The sequence below is a fragment of the Mustela putorius genome, unplaced genomic scaffold (assembly GCF_011764305.1).
Source record: "Mustela putorius furo isolate JIRA1106 unplaced genomic scaffold, ASM1176430v1.1 tig00003850_pilon_pilon_pilon, whole genome shotgun sequence".
Classification (NCBI taxonomy): Eukaryota; Metazoa; Chordata; class Mammalia; order Carnivora; family Mustelidae; genus Mustela; species Mustela putorius.
Window position 1 is genome coordinate 7,893,026 of NW_025422002.1, and position 18,612 is coordinate 7,911,637.

Below are 18,612 nucleotides of genomic sequence, written 5' to 3' on the forward strand. Positions count from 1 at the left end.
GTTAGGCTTAGAAAGGTCTCATCTAATCCTTGGTCATAGTTTTTATCATGAATGTATATTGAATTTTGTTTAGTGTTTTTTCCATATGTATTAAGATGATTATATGGTTTTTCTTATTAATTTAAACATATATAAATTATAATGCTTGATTTTAAAATAATGAATCAACTTTGCATTCCTAGGGTGAAATCCACTTGGTTATGTATGATATATTACTATTTACTGTATATTGCTGGATTTATTTTGTTAGTATTTCTTAAGAGTTTTGCAAGTATGTTCATAAATGATATTGGTCTTTTTTTAATAATATCTTCATCTGATTTGTGTATTAAGGTAATAGCAACCTTATTAAATTAGTTATTTTCTCCCCTTTCCTATTTTCAGTTAGAAATTATATATAAATCATGTTTTATTTTTTCCTTAACTGTTTGGTGGAATTTATCAGTGAAACCATGTGAGCCTGGGTCTTTTTTTTTTTTTTTAAGTGTGTGTCTGTGTCTATGAATTTGTTATCCTTAATATATATAGAACTATTAATATTATCCACTCTGCCCTCAGTTTGTATAGTTTGTGTCTTTCAAGAGATTCATTCATTTCATTTAAATTGCTAAATATATTGGTATCAAATAATTTATAATATTCCCTTACAACCTTTTGCTGTCTGTGGGATTTGTCAGTAAGGTTAGCCCCTCTTCTTCCTGACATGATAATTTGTGGCTTCTTTCCTTTTTGTCAGCTTTGACTAGAGATTTATCTATTTTATTAATCTTTTCAAAGAAGCAGCTTTTAATTTTACTGATTTTTCGCTCTTATTTTTTCTGATTTCTGTTTCATTGTTTTTTGCTCTTTTATCATGCCTCTCTGCTTTTTTGGGAGGGTGGTTAGTTAGCTCTCTTTCCCTCTTATTTCTTAAATAGATGCTTAGGTTTCTATTTTGGCTGTCTCTTGTCTAACATAAACATTTGATGATTATGTATTTCCTGCTAAATACCACTTTAGTTGTAATCTATACATTTTGTATGTTCCACTTTCATTTTCATTTAGTTTTAAATATTTCAGATTTCCCTTGACAATACCTCTTTGACCCACAAGTTATTTAGAAGTGTGTTTTCCAATTTCCAAGTGTTATTAATTTCTAGTCTGATTCTGTTAGGCATGGTGACATACTTTGTACAATTTCTATGCTTTTAAATTTGTTATTATTGTTTTTTTAATGGCCCAGAGTATGGTTAATGAATGTTTCATTTACAGTTGAAAAGAATGTATATTGTTCTGTTGTCCTATGGATTGTTCTATAAATGTTAATTAGGTCAAGTTGGTTGATAATGTTATTGGGAACTCTACATTTTGAAAAATGACCATTAGAGATTTTATGCATAACTGAAAATTAAGAGCCACTTACAGAGAACTAACACTAATCAAGCTAAAAGTGTAATGGAGCACAACTTTGGATTAGAGTTCATAGTTTTCTGTTTGTGGAAGCCTAGTACCATTCACCCAGCTGTCCATGCTCGAGGTGTAAGCTTGATAATAACTACCTCCCCAGCACATTACAAGAACAAGTTTATCCATTTGTCTTGGCCTCTAGGTCTTCTGTCCATTGGATGGATTTTGTTACCTTTCTACAAGTATTCCCTCTACCCCTTTCACCTATATCAGCCTTTTTTATTTTCATTTTTTTAAAGATTATTTATTTATTTATTTGACAGAGAGAAATTACAAGTACACTGAGAGGCAGGCAGAGAGAGAGAGAGAGAGAAGGAAGCAGGCTCCCCGCTGAGCAGAGAGGCCGATGCAGGACTCGATCCCAGGACCCTGAGATCATGACCTGAGCCGAAGGCAGCGGCTTAACCCACTGAGCCACCCAGGCGCCCCTATCAGCCTTTTTAAAAGTGTATTTTATAAAATACTAGATCCAGGGGCTGCTACTAAGCAAGAGGTAGCGAGGACTGTATCAATTGCTTAGTAAACTACTACATGTTACCCTGTCTTGAAATTTGTAATGATAATTAATATCATCACAGATCTGAGAAGTCTGGAGTCAACAAATCTATTTTTCTATTTAATCCCCTTACATTCTAACCAAAAATACATATTACTAAATAACTTTAAGAAATTTTAATATGGGATAATATACATAAAACACTTATTTGAAGGTTGGGCACATTGTATGTGGTCACTCATAGTTTGTTGCTCTGATTTACAGTCGTTGGTGTTCTTGCTGTAGTTTTATTTTTAGATTTATTCCATTGACTCTGACCTTTAAAAGTTGGGATGACTATGAAGGTGAAAAAAGTCCTGGGAATGCAAAGACCAGAAAAGCCACAGAAATTCACCTGAGTTTTATGTCTTTCAGTACATTTTTACTGTAGTGTATTGATTGCAGTTTTCTTGTGGTTATATTGCATTCATTTTAAAGACATTCCCCCACCCAGTTTGTCAGCCTAAATCTACTTCCCCACAATTGATATCACTGGTGTTCCTGGGCATCATTAGTCCTTTACAAGTGCAATGCTAAGAAAATCAGGCTGTGCAATGTCATGGGAGGTGCACCACGTATGAATAACGGCTCAGGACTTGGCATGACATCTTAAGGCTTCCTCATTCAGATCACCAAGGGAGTGCTGCGCACTCAGAATTCAAAATTCTCTCCTCCCCAGCTACTCACCCTGGTTCCTTTGGTATGTCTGAGGGAACTTTATTGACACTCTGCTTTCTTTTCTTAAACAGGTGGGCTCTGCATTGCACAGTCCGTGAGAATCCCCCAAGAACGCAAAGACAGAACTATTGACTTTGATAGAATTATCAAACAGCTCCTGGACACCCCCAACTCCAGGGCCGTCGTGATTTTTGCCAACGATGAGGATATAAAGTAAGGATGACTGGTGAAATTCATTAATATGCATGCTGCAACTTTAGGAGACAGAAAGATCAGGATACTGGCAGAGAAAGGGGAAAAGATAGCACAGAAGCAAATCTATAATTACACAGTGGCAAAGTCTGTTCGTGCTTTTTCCCTTACATGAGTAGTGAGAGCAAACTATGGAAGCAGCACTGTGTTGCTGTCATGTCTTCCCCCTCTATTAGCAAAATAAATGTATTCAATTACTTGTAAAAAGAGAAAACCACTAGACCTTTTAAAGATTCTTTTATTAAAAATATATCCAAATGTAACAGACTTTTATCCAAAGAATGGTTCCTCTTAATGTAAAAGGAAAGAAAAAAAAAAAAGTCATACAATTCTGGCTGTATTGCTACCGCTTTAGACCCAGTATGTTCCAAACCAACCTTGTCTACCAGTATGTCTCTAATTCATTTCTTCCTCTCTTTTCTTACCTCGATCTTCCCTGGAGACAAAAATTCGACTGGTATCTCGACTCCCCATTTTTCCTCATTCTTTGCATTCTTGGCCAAGCCAGGCTGAGTTAACCTTTGTTTCTAGAAGATAACATGCCCAGAATGTGTTTCTAAGACAGAAACAAATGTGCCTGATTTCTTCTCTGCCCACTACCACCTTGTTCCATAATATTTATTTATTTAAAATAAATAGCAATTACACCTGCTTAAAAAACTATTTTAAAAATCTAGCTTATAAAAAAAAAAAGTACCATTCATTCTGCCCTTAGCTAACAAGTTCTCTTTAGATGCAATGGCTAATGGCTAGGTTATTGAATATTCTTCTAGAGACAGTCTGCATCTCTTTGCACAATGATGCATATTGTATGTACATCTTGTTCTCTTCCCTGCTAGCCTTTACTTACTATTTTATCACGGATGTCTATGAATGTCAGTACCTATCTCTTCAGTCTTTTCATAGCTAGGCAGAATTTCATTTTACATGCATGTTGTCATTTATCTAAATGCTCCCTTATTGACTGACATTTGGTTACAGACTTTTGCAATCATAAATAACACTGTGGTAAACTTCCTTTTACAAAAATCTGTGCACCCAAATATAAATATACAAATATATCATATTAATATAAACATTCTATGCAAGAGTTGGATATATAATATTAATATAACACAATAATATGTTAATATGGAATTACATAATTTTATATATTTACTAATGTGTTTTTAACATAAATCCCCAGAAAAGACTTTTCCAGGACAAGGTGTGTCCCAGTATGATTATAGTTTTCCAAAGAGTTTGTGCTAGTTTACATCTCCACTGATGTGAGCAAACTGTATGGAGTTATTTAGTATTTGTCTTAGATAAAATATAATACTTAATTTGAAGGTGGATATCATTTATTAAGAGAAAGTTTAAGAGCCCAGGCCATTATTGCATCCTGCTTGGATTACTGCATTGTCCTCATCACAAGCCTCCTAGTTCTGTGTCTCTCTCCTCCACGTGCCCCCTAACTGCTGCCCCTGAATCCATCCATCATTTTCCCAGTATTCAGCTCTGATCACAGGTAGCAGGACTATTCAACTGACAGCTAATGAAACCTGACATTGAGATAGGTGTGTGGTGTTGTACTAATGCCCACTGTGTCACTTTGGGAAGTTGCCCCACAGTTGCCCCCTTCTGCTTCCCAATTTCTGAGCCTCAGTTCTTCCAAATGAAAATCCTTCTGAGCTCTTTTTGTAGTTATCCAGCCTCGTCCTACCGTTCTTAACCTATTTCATTCCCTGCTCCTTCACGTTTTGTGTTTCCTCATTCCTGGTTTTTGTGTGCTCTCTCACACACACCTGGAAGGCTTTTCCTGCCTTACTTTCTCATAATGGTGCGTCTCTAGTGTGGCTTTCTGAAGGAAGATGTCTCTACAAAATGCACGTTTGGCACATTCTTCATAGTGAATGTCACTGATGTTATTTTACATCACTTGATCCTTTGCTTAGTGTCCACCTTCTCTGCAAGTCCCTAAGCATCTCTGGGGCAGAGCTGATGCCTCATTTAACTTCCTTCTGTATCCTCAGTTCCTATCATGGTGTTCGGTACAGAGTAAATGCTCAAGGAACAGTACTGAATAAATGAATGAGTAAAGTCACTATGCTAATGAACTCTATTTAATAATTTAAATACAAACTTCTCTGTCTGGACTTCACAATGCTTTAGAATGTGTTCCTAATTTAACATTTAGACCCCACTTCCACTCACCCACTACCACACCCAGAATACATGGCTCTGGTCCCACACAGCCCTGATTGCTCCTCCCCATGGCCTTTATTCATGGTGTTTTTCCTCTCCTTCTCTACTTGTTGAAATTGTCTGTTTTTCAAAATCTAACTTGAACATGCCCTTCTCCATGAAACTGTTTCTGGCGACCCCTTAAATGTATTATTTCTCTCCTTAAAAATTCTCTAGTGGTGCTCTTAGGGCATTTTTCATCTACACTTTGAGTTATAGTTGTTTAAAAGATTTTGTTTTCATAATATTACTCTTGGGTCATTGTATTGTTGTTGTTGTTGCTGTTTTGTTGTTGTTGTTGTTGTTGTTTTGCTTGTATCTTATTCATCTCTGTTGATATCTTTCTTATCTCATAAATGCTTTTCATAAATATTTTATATATTTTCCAATATGTAATACATTGATAAGTGTGGCTTTGTGTTTATCTCCACATACATTGTACATGTCACATAAAAAATTACCACAAATAGCTCTGATGACTAATTTTTTTTTTAATACTCCTGACTTGTAGGTAATGTGAAGTTTAAATTTAGGATGTAAAACTGCATACAATCTGCACAATAAGTATGCTCATTCTTTTGTTTTGGGGTTTGTGTGCTGAATATTATTGCATACTGTGATTCATAGCAGTGATAGCAGAAATAGTTCTTGAGCACAGTGATAAAATTTAAGTACATATATAATTTCCTTCCAAAACATGATCTTAAATACATGGATGTCTGAAGAGTACTGTTAAATCACAGTGTTATATTATTTATTTTTTCAGAAGATTTACACTGTAAATGGGAAATCTGAGATTTTTTAGAACATTAACTTCAAATACTTTGTAAGAGAATGGCAGTGAGAAGACAGTAATGTCTATATTTTAAAGCTAAAATAAAGGCAAAGTAAGTCACGGGTACTGATAATTTGGATTTAAGACAAGGGTGAATCCTTTTTCTGAAATACTTTATTCTGATAATAAAAATAATACCTAGTTACTGTATATCTACTAGAAAAAGGAAAAGTTTTTTTTGTTGTTGTTGCTCTTTATTGAAAGGAGCCATTAAGTTTACTTTGTCTCCTGATTATCTAGGAAAAAAAAAGGTTAAATAATTTCCTATAAAATTTACAATCCCAATACTCAGAGATAGCATAAAATTCTGGGTTAATGTTTGCCAGCACTTTTTTCTAAACATACATAGATTTTCCCCCAAAACAATCTCCTGCTTTTTATCTCCCACTTTTTGTAATTCACATGTCACTTTTGATGCCATAAGTATTTTTAAATGGTTTAATCTTGTTTATTATTGTCAATAAACCCACACTTTTCCATTTATATTAAAGTGAATATAAATTTGCATTTATGTAGTTTTGTCTTTTTTCATGTTTTACTTGGCTTCTAGCCACCTTTGCAACTTCTTCAATCCCAGCAGTGACATCCAGGTGAAATATTAGGCTAACAATACATTGTGTATTATCGTTATTTTTCTGTGCTCTCAGATGGCTTTATACTCCTGTGTGTATATACACACATACAAGCAACATCTAGGCAGCTTTTTTCTTATATATGAGTTGGATAATCTCTTGCAATTTTTTAAATTGATTTTTCTTTTTAACAAGTGCTGTGGAAATCTTACTCAGTATATTCTAATTGTTTCCCAGTCTATCCTCCCTGTCATTTATTTAGACAGTTCCCTGCTGCTTTGCACTGAGGCTGTCTGCAGTAATGAACATATGTTTCTGGAGAGTATTTGATCATTTCCTTTGGACAGATTAGTAGAAATCATATCTCTAGGTCAAGGGTACAAATAATTGATTACATTGATTTTTATTAAAATTATACATGCACATATTAAAAAATTAAAATATGACTGGAAATACTTTGATGCAAACAGCAGAGTCCTGTCCCTTCAGACTTCAGACCTTTGGCGGACTGGTCAGACATCCAAGTTGCCATCCATTAGAGGGTCTTTCTATGTCAGTTATATAGAATTCTTTTTCTAGGGGGGGTACAGATTTTTCCAGAGAAATTATTTTCTACCTCCGGTGACACTCCCTTAGTTTCCAACATTCTGTCAGCAGAAGTGTAGATTTCGTAGAGGATCTTACCATTTCAGTACTTAGTGCTAAATTTAACTTACCTTCCTTCCCTTCACCTTCAGCTCACCATCTCTAACTCACAACCTTCTGGTATTTTGATGTTTACAATATCAGAACCTATTCCTTAAAATTTTATTACTAAATTACCATTCCATTTTCTGCCTGGAAGAAAAAGAAAGAAACTAAGGTTTTGCTATTTTATATACAACCTTTCAACTGATTCTCTTTTATTTGGCCATGTACTTTTGTGGTACTTAGTATCTCCAAGTCTTGAGAAACAAAGAAACCGCTACTCCTGTGGTACAGCCCACCAAAGGAGCTTTAGTTGTAGCTTCTTCTGATCTACAATTACCTCTTATCTACTTCTTCTTTCAAAAAAAATTTTTAATAACTTTACTATGAATGATTAGTTTCCTTTTGTTTTATTTGCCTTGTTGCCCTTTTTATTTGTGTACTATATTTATTTATAAATATGGGCTGTAAAATTTTCAAGTATAATATACATGTTTATTTTAATAATTTAAGACCCTTAATTTAGATTGGCCTGTTGCTTTCCAGAAATTATACACACCACCAGCAATGAATGCAAGCACTCATTTCTCCAGCCCCATGCCCAAACTCTCAATCCAAACCAAACCAAAACAAATCTTTTGGCCAACACGAGAACCAAATGTGATTTTCTTTCCTTAATTCATATTTTCCTCCTTTCTAATCTATATGAATATTTATCTCCAGCTTACTGGTTATTTATATTTCTCCTTTTTTTCTTTTGACTTTCAATGTTTCTTGTGTATTTTCCTCAAGCTGCTTTGATTATTTTTCTTAGTGGTTTTGAAGATTTCTTTATATAAGTAAGATATAAATCCTAAGGCATACTATTTTTTTTTTTTTGCCATTGACTACTTACTTTTTGAGAACTGGTAGCTTGCTTTTCTTCTGCTTCATTACTAATACATATATGTTTAGCAGCTGCTCCTTATCATTAATATAATGTCTCGTGTTCTTTTTCACAGGCAGATCCTTGCAGCAGCCAAGAGAGCTGACCAAGTGGGCCATTTTCTTTGGGTAGGATCAGACAGCTGGGGATCCAAAATCAACCCACTGCATCAGCATGAAGATATTGCAGAAGGAGCCATTACCATTCAGCCCAAGCGAGCAACTGTAGAAGGTATGGCTTTTTTCAGTTGTAAAACATGCTAAGAGAGTGGTTTGTGCCAGGAAGGATGGCTAAATCATGTGTCTCTTTGAGGGTTTGGTGTTTTTCCACATAATTTAAAAATTATGCAGTATAATTTCAAACATGTAGCCATGAAATGCAAATTAAGCCATATATCTGGTCTGTTCTTTTGTTGATATTCCTCTTTTGAAGAGATCATGTATTTTTATAATAATTAGCATATTTTTTTTTCATTATGGCACAGAGCGTTCCGAGAGAAGAACATTACCATTAATAAGTAAAATAATAACACAATCCAAGTGTACTTAAGTGAACTGCATTTTCTGAGAGAATATTTTCCCTTTGCAATGTATCCATTCCATAGCAGGATAACTACAGGGATCCTTTCCCTCTTTACCTTGTGGGGTTTCTTCCAGTGCCCACAATGGCAAAACATACCACTTCTCTTGGGCACTAACACCATTTTGTCTTCATGGGTCTCTTCTTGCTCTCTTTCTCTTTTTCTCACTTTCTCTTTCTCTTTCTTGAGCCTTCCTAAATCACTGCCCTCTTTCTTTTCCTTGCCTTCCTTGCTGCTTCATGATTCTTTAAGAGGAAGACGGAGGAGAGGGTTTTTATTAGCATCCTTCTGATCTAAGGAAAGTTGTTGATTATAATTTATATTTTCCTTTAATCTGAAAAGAAAACTTTTTTCTAAAAGAAGATATTGTAAAGAAAAGGAGCTCCTCTGCTGCTGTTCTTTGTGTTTCTTTTCTGATGGGCCAGGTCTCCAAAGATTCCCTAAAACATGCTGGCTTTGCACATTAAAAAAGCCTCTATCCTCTTACTCAAAAGGGGATCAAATATTTGCATTTCTTTCCATTCTGTCTCCAGTCCAATATAATTAATTATTCTCCCCAGAAAACTGTATGGTCTGTGGAGACCTTTTTAAACAAGCCAGGTTGTGGTTCTGTCACTGTTGCCTTTCTGTGTTATCTGGGGGAGATAAAGATCCCATGAGTCACCCATGTGTTCCTCGGGAGTCTTAGAATTCATTTCATTCCACAGAACGTGTCCTGAGAAGATTGCTTATCTTATAACACAGACCAATGCACTTGCAGATGGGTTTCAGAAACAAAAGACAACATTTTAACTATCTCCACTCCTTTTTACTCAAAATTTTGAGTATCCGCTGTGTGTCTTGCTCTGTTACAAAAGTTGGAAAAACAAGATAAGGACAAAACTCTTAACTTCAAAGCATACAGGGCTGAGAGAAGGTGTCAAAAATAGCTAATGACTAGGTCAAATGAGATACTGTGTAAGCGCAGTATGGAATAGATACCACAGGGCACAAAGGAAAGACTGTGGAAGTGTCTCTCCAGTGGTGAGGGTGTGGTTGGGAATATTCCTGAGAGACGGTAAAATGATGACTTTGTAGTTCATCTAGCAAGCAATGAGAAGAATGTCTTGTACTCTCAACCTACGGGCAGGAACAGAAGAGTGATGGACACCCTGGGTTAACAGTAAATAATTCATTCTGCAAAATAATCTTGCATTATGGTTCTGAAATTCTTACAGTTCTTTAAAAGTGTTCCCATTTACAATGCATTGGGAGAACTCTTTTCTCCCCCAGATTTCCAGTCACTACACCATTGTCCCGATTGGCTCCTTTCTATCCTTTAGGTCTCTGCTGAGATATTAATTTTCCTTGGAGGCTACAAGTGACTATTCCACCCCAGCTAAGTTTGAGTTAGAAGCCCTTTCTATTCCTTCTACAGCATCCTACATGACCCCTACCATTGTAGTACTTCTTTAGTTGTCTCTGTCTGGAAACATATCTCTTATGCAACCCCTCCATTGTACCCCCAGCACCTAGAACTTGGCCTGCATATGGCAGATTTTTAAGTGGATGGATGTGGTTGGATGCTGGAATGGATGGAGGAATCACAGACTACCTCAAGTCCTCGCATAAAATATAGTAGAAAAATTGGCCTGAGTTGGATTTATGAAGGGTCTTGAAATTATACTAAGGAATGTGTTCTTTATTCTGAAAGTTTGGGCAGCATCTGAAAAAGTGGATGTGATCAAAGAAAGTTCACTCAGGTGACTTTATGAAGAGGTGATGAGTAGGAGTTGGGTGAGAGCCAAAGCAAGCAAGAAAGGAGTAAGATCCTTCCTTCCTCAGCTGTAGATGCTGCATAGACATGGATGCCCATACTCCATGGTTACCAACTCCAGTTTCATGATATTTATGGAAATTACTATGTATCTTGAAGTTTTTAAAAAGTTTTTGAAAAACAATTCCTGCTATGTATTTATGTGTTTACAGATACACAGTTTTCTTTCTTTCTTTCTTTCTTTCTTTCTTTCTTTCTTTCTTTCATACACAGAGTTCTTAAATCAGACACAAACAGCATCCTAAATCTGTAAAAAGAAATTTTACACACACACACACACACACACACACATATATATATAGAGAGAGAGAGAGAGAATCCCAAACAACAAAATGAAAGAGAAATATTGTTAACAATAGGAATATTGGGATGTGATGGAGCAGCAGCTCTTTATACAAAAGTCTCCATCCTTACCCAGATAGAAATGAAGACTTTTTGGTAGCTGGTGTGTGTGGCTTCTGTCTAACCAATATTGTATATATACATTATTACAAAGAACAGCATGGAATTGTTCACCCAGGAGATGAGACATCAAGACTGTGGCTGTACATTTGCAGTGACACACTCCTGAGGAAGTAAAAAAAAGAAATGCTTTCACTTGCACTAAGGTTTCTGAACCAAGCTATGAAATATCACAAATGAAAGTGATAATCAAGCACATTCTGTATTGGCAAATAAGTTTTCCTCTCCTGTCTATTTTTTTTTCTTTCTGATGAATGTTCTATATTGATTTCTAGTGCCTTGGAACATCCTCCAAATATTTATAACACTGCTATATCCCTGTATCTTTGTATTTTATAATGCTATATGTACAGATGTAAACAGGAAGAGGCCAAGCAGTAATCAACATGATTCTTTTCTTTAGATTTATATTTTGAACATGTTCAGCAAAGTTCTGAATTTTTGGCTGGTCTCTTCTCTATCTCCATGAATAATTAACAATAAATTGCTTTAGGCCAAATTGCTAGTAAGCACGCGGTCTCTGTGAAAGTAGTGCTCATCTTCTTTTATCTTTTATCTATATTTATTCTTCATTTATAGAATAAAGGGCCTCTGTGTTTGCTAGCCAAGTGTGTTGTTCTTCCCCCTTTCAATTGGGTGATGATAGGAATTGTGCCCGGGAAAGGTCAGCTGTGGCCTCGATGGCTGCCCGGCAGTCAGAGGATATCTGGAGAATGTCTCCACAACTTGGCAGCTTTCCTCCAGCTCCTGAGCCAAAACACTTCTGTAATATTTAGTTTCTCTGAATTGTCTGATGAGCCAAGGGATCCCTGGCATGTTTCTCTCTTCTGTTGCCCCATTAACTAGGATTCTCTGTCATCCTCCTCAGCCCCCAGCAAATTCTCAGAGGAAAAAAAAAATGCCCATGTTGCCTTCAACTCTTTGCTCTACAAAGTGCTCTGCTTCTCTGAGAATAGGCGTCCAAAGCATCCTCTAATTATAGTCAACAGGGATCATGGACCAGCATCTTTTCATCTCAGCCATCATCATTAACATTAGGGAGCTAGCGTAATGAAGGGTGGATTTTCAAAGCTAACTAAAATGGCTCTGACTATTGGTGATACTTTCAAATGGGGCTGCAGAACAGCTTGGTTCCTGAATTAAATCTGCAGTATATGTAGGAGAGACAAAAAGTGCTCTTGACCTGGCATAAAAAAAAACTTGGTTATTTCATGCTTTTTTAATTCAAGATTGAAATGAATTCATTTTTCCTAAAGCCAGAGATCAAAGCTATGAAGAGCTGAACTAAAATATTTCTAGCTCCAATTTAGATGTGTCCTACTTTAGCCTTCCTTGAGTACCAGGAACATTCCACACATATCACAAGGTTTTGTTAGGGGAATGGGAGAAAACAGACAGGAAAGAAAGCATTGCCTTAAATCACAGGGCTATTTCTGAGTAACACATCTGCTTTTTAGAGCTATCACCTGTGTAATAAGAAAGGAATAAGAGGATTGCCTGTTTGGTGTCATGGCAATTTCTTTATTGAATCTTTTACAAATAGTTTATAAACTCTAGCAGGGCATCAGGGGCCAACCTAAACAGTGAGATATAGCAAGTGACAGTCTAGACCAGGTCCCTGCTCCCATGGAGGTGCCTACTTAATTTAGAGGTGATAAGTGATGATGAAAAAAATATAAATAAGAAAATACCATTTTAGATCAATTTCCATATTTTTTCCATGAAAGACCAGCCTGTAAATTATGGAGATACAAAGGATGAAGAGAGACCAGGACACAATGCAGGTCAAAACAAAGATCAGGAGGATGTTGGTGCAGGTCAGTGGCTTGAGCCTCTCTAGCCTACTCTAGATTCCTGGCTCATATTCTTATCAGATTCTTTCACTGGTTAAAACCCACTAAGGTGGGGCACCTGGGTGGCTCAGTGGGTTAAGCCTCTGCCTTCAACTCAGGTCATGATCCCAGGGTCCTGGGATTGAGCCCCACATCGGGCTCTCTGCTCAGCAGGGAGCCTGCTTCCCCCTCTCTCTCTGCCTGCTGCTCTGCCTACTTGTGATCTCTGTCTGTCAAATAAATAAATAAAATATTAAAAAAAAAAACCCACTAAGGTTTCCCATTTCCCTATTTCCTACTGATCTGGAAAATAATTTTTTCTTCACGATAGATCAAATCATTAATCTTTTCAAAAGACTACCTAATTTTTTCAGTGTTACTGTACCCTGCAAAAAGCAAGCTCATTGCTCTCCAAGTCCAAAATGTGTCACATACGCCCTTTACAGCAAGCACCAGACATAACCATGCTCATTGTAACACTTAGATCTAAAATCTGAACCTTGGAGGCAGTGCCTGCAGCCCATGGGTTCCCTGAGATTAGCCATCTTTGCTTCTACTTCCTTAGCATTTACTGGAGGATCTGAGATATAGTAAATTTTTAAAAAGCTAAATTTGTCTTTTTGTCTCTTCTATGTCAAACTATCTATAACACCTGAATATGCAAACAACTGCATTTTTATGGGAATTTAAAATTTTCTCAGGATGGGGAAAGATATGTCCAAAATGGTTTCTCTTCTACTTTGTATTCTAGGACATTTAGTAGAAAGACCATGTTCAGGAATTCCCAGGATCTCATTTGGGATTGCTCCAGGAATTTTAAAGTGGGTCTGCACACTTTTCCTTTTGCTCGCCTTTGGAGCACTTCTTGCCTTCTTGGTCTTCTTGCCTTTGTTTTCCAAGGCTGAAGAGACTTTCGGGGTAGGATCAGCACCATGGCTCAATTAGATGACTTGTTAGGGTGTTCTAAATACAGAAGGGAAGTCTCAGCTCTGACTCCTCAGAAAGTAGGAAGCACAGATAAGGCTGCCTCTGTTTGTGTTAGACCTGCCAGTGGGAAGTTCTTTTCCAGACCATACTGTTTCTACTAATAGAATAGACTGAAAAAGAGAGGGCCGGCAGGTCACAGAGGTGAGAATAGGTGTATGAAGAAAAATACCATCTTATTTTTCATCTTGTGTTGTTTAAACTAGAGATTGTTGGCCTTGAGCAAGTGGAAAGAAATGTAAACAGAGACACCTGTAACCTAAATAACTATGGAGAGCTGAGAACAATTCGCTTTATGTGTATAAAGGCCCAGATTTTGAGCCATGCTGTCTCCCATCTCCTAGGATAGATGCTTTCCTACCGGGCTTCACTTATCTGGCCACCCATCATTTCCTAGCCAGTGAATATGGAAATCAACAAGAAAATATCCATTCTGTTTGCCTGATATGCAGTCTCATGCCCCCAGTACCCTGAACACTCGTAGTTAATAGTTGGATCTCTAGTATGTCTCACTGGTTGAATTCTTGGCTACAAAGAACTAGTTAGTTTTGATTCCAAATGTGTTTATTGCAGAGATATGTATTACCATAATTATCTCATGTAATTAAAATTGTATAAACCAGTGAAGTAAGTGCAAAGAGAGTAAAAGAGAGGCTACTGTTTCAAAGAAGACAGATTTTAATTCTTTGGAAAGATTGGTAAGTTTGTCACTGTTAGTTGTGGGCTAAATACGGGGGATTTGGGAGGGAAATTATAAATACTAGAAACATACTACACTTAATTACTGTGCAATTAACTTTAAGATTTTATTTCATTTCCCAAAGATCACAATACAGGGGCACCTGGGTGGCTCAGTTGGTTAAGCATCTGCCTCCAGCTCAAGTCATCATCCCAGGGTCCTGGGACTGAGTCCCACATTGAGCTTCTTACTCATCAGGGAGTTTACTTCTCTCTCCCCCTCTGCCAGCCACTCCCCCTGCTTGTGCTCTCTCTCTGTCAAAATAAATAAATAAAATCTTAAAAAAAAATAATGACCACAATACTGAATTTTATTACAGTTTTTTTTTTCAAGATTATGACAGGGAAGCCAACTACACAAAAAATATCTTGATCCTGCATTAGAAAATTGTCTAGTGAGTGTGTGTGTGTGTGTGTGTACATGACTAGATGGATTTTGAGTTAAAACATTTAATATATTTATGTATTTTTAGTGATTCATTACCAAGATAGAGATTTTTGGTTAACTGACCAATCTTTCATCCCAATTATATTTAATGATAAAGTTTCCAATATACTTTAATTTGGGTTTTCCCTCTCTTGGACTTAAGTTTTTCACCTATAAATGAAACTATATCACCCCAAAGTTTCCTTCTAGGAGGAACATTGTGGGAATGATTGTCTATTAAATTTCTGCCTACTCTGCACCCATTCTCTCTTCTCACTACAGCCCCTATTCTCACCTGGAGAACCCCATACTCTTCTGTCAGCACATGTGACTTAAGTGACACTGATCTAATGCTTGGCTCTGTGATAGGGCATGGAGTTCATATCACACCCCTGGTTCCCAATCTGGATCAGGATTTCTCATCTTTATAAACTACGGAACTCTGTTAATTACGTAAGATCCTTCAGAATGGGTTTCTATAACATACATCTCAAATGACTTAACAAAAATCATTGTTTATTAGGACAGCCTTCTGCTAGGCCTTTTGTTAGATGTTATATTTGCTCTGAGTTACATCCTTTCCAAGTGCTATTTACCTCACCTGGATGTCCCTGCCTTTTCTCCCCTTCTTTATCCCTCTCCTGTGAAATTTGTACATTCTTCTGTTAGGAGACCATTGGTCTCATCAACCCCATGGTGTTTCCCTTCCCTTGTTCCTAATCTCATCCTCTCAAGCATGCAGTGGCTCTTCTGCTTGTGAAGCATCTTCACGCATAATTAGTTATTTCCTGTATATATCCGGAGAATGCTAACTGGAATCTAAGTGTGGCTTCAGCTATTTCCAGGAAATACAGATGAACTATCAGATCACTCTCCAGAAATCTGTTTCAGAATTCAGGACACCATTGAGAGAGAAGCCCTTCTAAAGGAAGAATGACAAAATGAGTCTGACCCAGGAAAAAAGTCTTAGTTGTCATAAGAAAGAGACAAATTTCCTCTTCCCAGGCCGGAACTCATTGAATTCATACATGATTTCCATAGGGAACAGGCAGACTATGCAGAAAGTAAATCTCCTACTGTGGTAACAAATAAACTCTCAAAGACTAAGACAACAAACAAATATTGCTCACCCATGTGAAATCTGCTCTGACTTTAGGAGACATTCCAGGGCAGCTGGCCTCAATGTACTTGTTCAGCCTTCTAGGCTGTTTCTGTCTTCTGGCACATCCATATCAACACATTCTGTGCACATTGCCAACAAGAGAGTGGCACATTCACAAACTATGCTTAAATGCTTTTAGCTTGGAAGGGATACGCATGATCCCTACTTCAATTTCATTAGCCAAAGCAAGTTTTCTATTCAAGGGAAATCCTGCACAGAACTAAAAGAAAGCTGAATATTGCTGAAACCAACTTGTGTCTATCTTGAATTCCATTTGACTAAAAACTGTCAGCAATTAGGACACTCGTAATAATACTTTAGAACGTCCTAACAGGAGTTCAGCATATGAGGAGAATAACACTCTCTGCTACTTTGCCCCAGACCTCTGAATAACTTTGACACCAGGAGCACTGCCTTGGCAGTGATCCAAAGTAGGGGATCCTGGCGTCAGTGGAAAATATGGTGCTTGGCAGAGCCCTGGAAGTTCTACTGAATCCAGAAGATAGTCCAGATGAAGAAAGCTATTCCTAGGAAATAGTAAGATACTTGGCAGACTTGTTCATGAGAATGTAGGCAATACCCTTGAACAGAGTCTGTGCATGAACCACAGGGGAAAATGTCGGTGAGAGGGCATCGGTAATGTGACTCCATTTATTCCTGCATGCTGTAAGGCTTGGGAAAATTCCAGTGACCTCTGAAAATGCAGATTTATCATTTTCTGACCAATGCTCTTGACTGTTCATCCAGTAGTCCTTTTTTTACCGTTCTTTTTGACAAGTGGAAGCCTCCTCATTCTATGAAGTTTAAAAATGCCAAATGCTCACTTACCTAACTCCCCTGCAGTTAGGGGATAAGCAGGTGACCTAATCCTACCATTTTGGGGACCCATGAAAACATTTTCTGAGAAAGCATTTCATAAATATTTTCCTCTCTTTAAAAAAAAAAATAATAAAGTCATGTTACTACAGTGACAGTCCAAGTTATTATCCAATCCAGGACAAATTTAAAGTAAAAGAGGGCATAAACTGTAATTGTCCCAGGCAAAGCAGAGTATGTGGTCACCCATTTCATAAGGAGGAGAAAACCCTGCCTTCTTCTCTTCTTGTGTTTGTCATATTAACTTGTGAAGACAGGATACTTGGAGTGATGGCAGTCCTCTTAATGCGGGGAGCAAATGACAACAAAGAAAAGCACAGAAGACAGATGGACAAACCTGGGTCTGTAATGACTTATTTAAGTTGTTGAAACAATCCTGGAATTATTTACCTTGAGGATTTCCTTTCATGGGAGAACAATCACCTCTTATCTTTAAGCCACTGTTAAGCTAGGTATTCTGTTACATGCAGCCGAAGGTGCCCTTAATCTTTCATCTGTCTTACTCACTCTTTATACCCAGCACTTGAAATAGACCTATGAAATAATCTCAACTCTCATAAAATATTTGTTGACTGAGTGTATTTTATAAATTAATTTTTTTTAATTTTTAAAAGATTTTATTTATTTATTTGACAGAGAGAGATCATGAGTAGTCAGAGAGGCAGGCAGAGGGAGAGGGGGAAGTAGACTCCCTGCTGAGCAGAGAGCCCGATGTGGGACTTGATCCCAGGACCCTGAGATCATGACCTGAGCTGAAGGTAGAGGCATAACCCACTGAGCCACCCAGGTGCTCCTATAAATTAATTAAAAAAAAAAATACCTTGTTAGAGAAATATTAGGTTTACAGCAAAATTGAGAGGGAGTACAGAGATTTTCCACATGTGTAGCCTTTCCCATTATCAGTATTGTACATGTGTAGCTTTTCCATACATGTGTAGCCTTTCCAATTATCAGTATTGCTTACCTCTACATTGACCCAGAATAGCCACCCAAAATCCATTGTTTACTTTAGGCTTCACCTTTGGTGTCGTATAATCAATGGGTTTGGAAAAATGTATAACGATACATGTTTATCATAATAATATTATATGGAGTATTTTCATTGCCCTTAATCTACTCTGGGCTCTGCCTGTTAATCCCCTTACCACACACACAAGCAGCCACAGATCTTCTATTGTCTCCATAGTTTTGCCTTCTCTACAATGTCTTATCACTGGAATCATAATACTTATAGCCTTTTTAGATTGGCTTCTTCAACTTAGTAATATATATTTAAGTTTCCTCCATGTCTTTTCATGGCTTGATAGCTCATTTCTTTTCAGTGCTGACTAATATTTCATGGTCTGAATATACCACAGTTTATGTATCCATTCAACTATTGGAGAACATATTGGCTGCTTCTAAGTTTTGGAAATTATGAATAAAGCTGCTATTAACATCCATGTGTAGGATTTTGTGTGGGCGTGTTTCCAACTGCTTTGGGTAAATACCAAGAAGCACAATTGTTAGAATGTATGGTAAGACTGTGTTATTTTGTAAGAAACTGATGAACTGTCTCTTAATGTGGCTGTATCATTTT

At 37.0% G+C, this 18,612-nt stretch overlaps 1 protein-coding gene across 2 annotated transcripts in view; it reads left to right on the top strand.

The window, feature by feature from the left end:
• GRM7 (glutamate metabotropic receptor 7) overlaps positions 1–18,612 on the top strand; it is a 911,662-nt gene that overhangs the window by 445,004 nt on the left and 448,046 nt on the right. For both annotated transcript variants that reach the window (XM_004738422.3, XM_045063251.1), the window contains exons 3-4: positions 2,731–2,872; positions 8,233–8,387. In XM_004738422.3, coding sequence (XP_004738479.1) covers positions 2,731–2,872; positions 8,233–8,387 — 297 coding nt within the window. The remainder of the gene's footprint in view (positions 1–2,730; positions 2,873–8,232; positions 8,388–18,612) is intronic.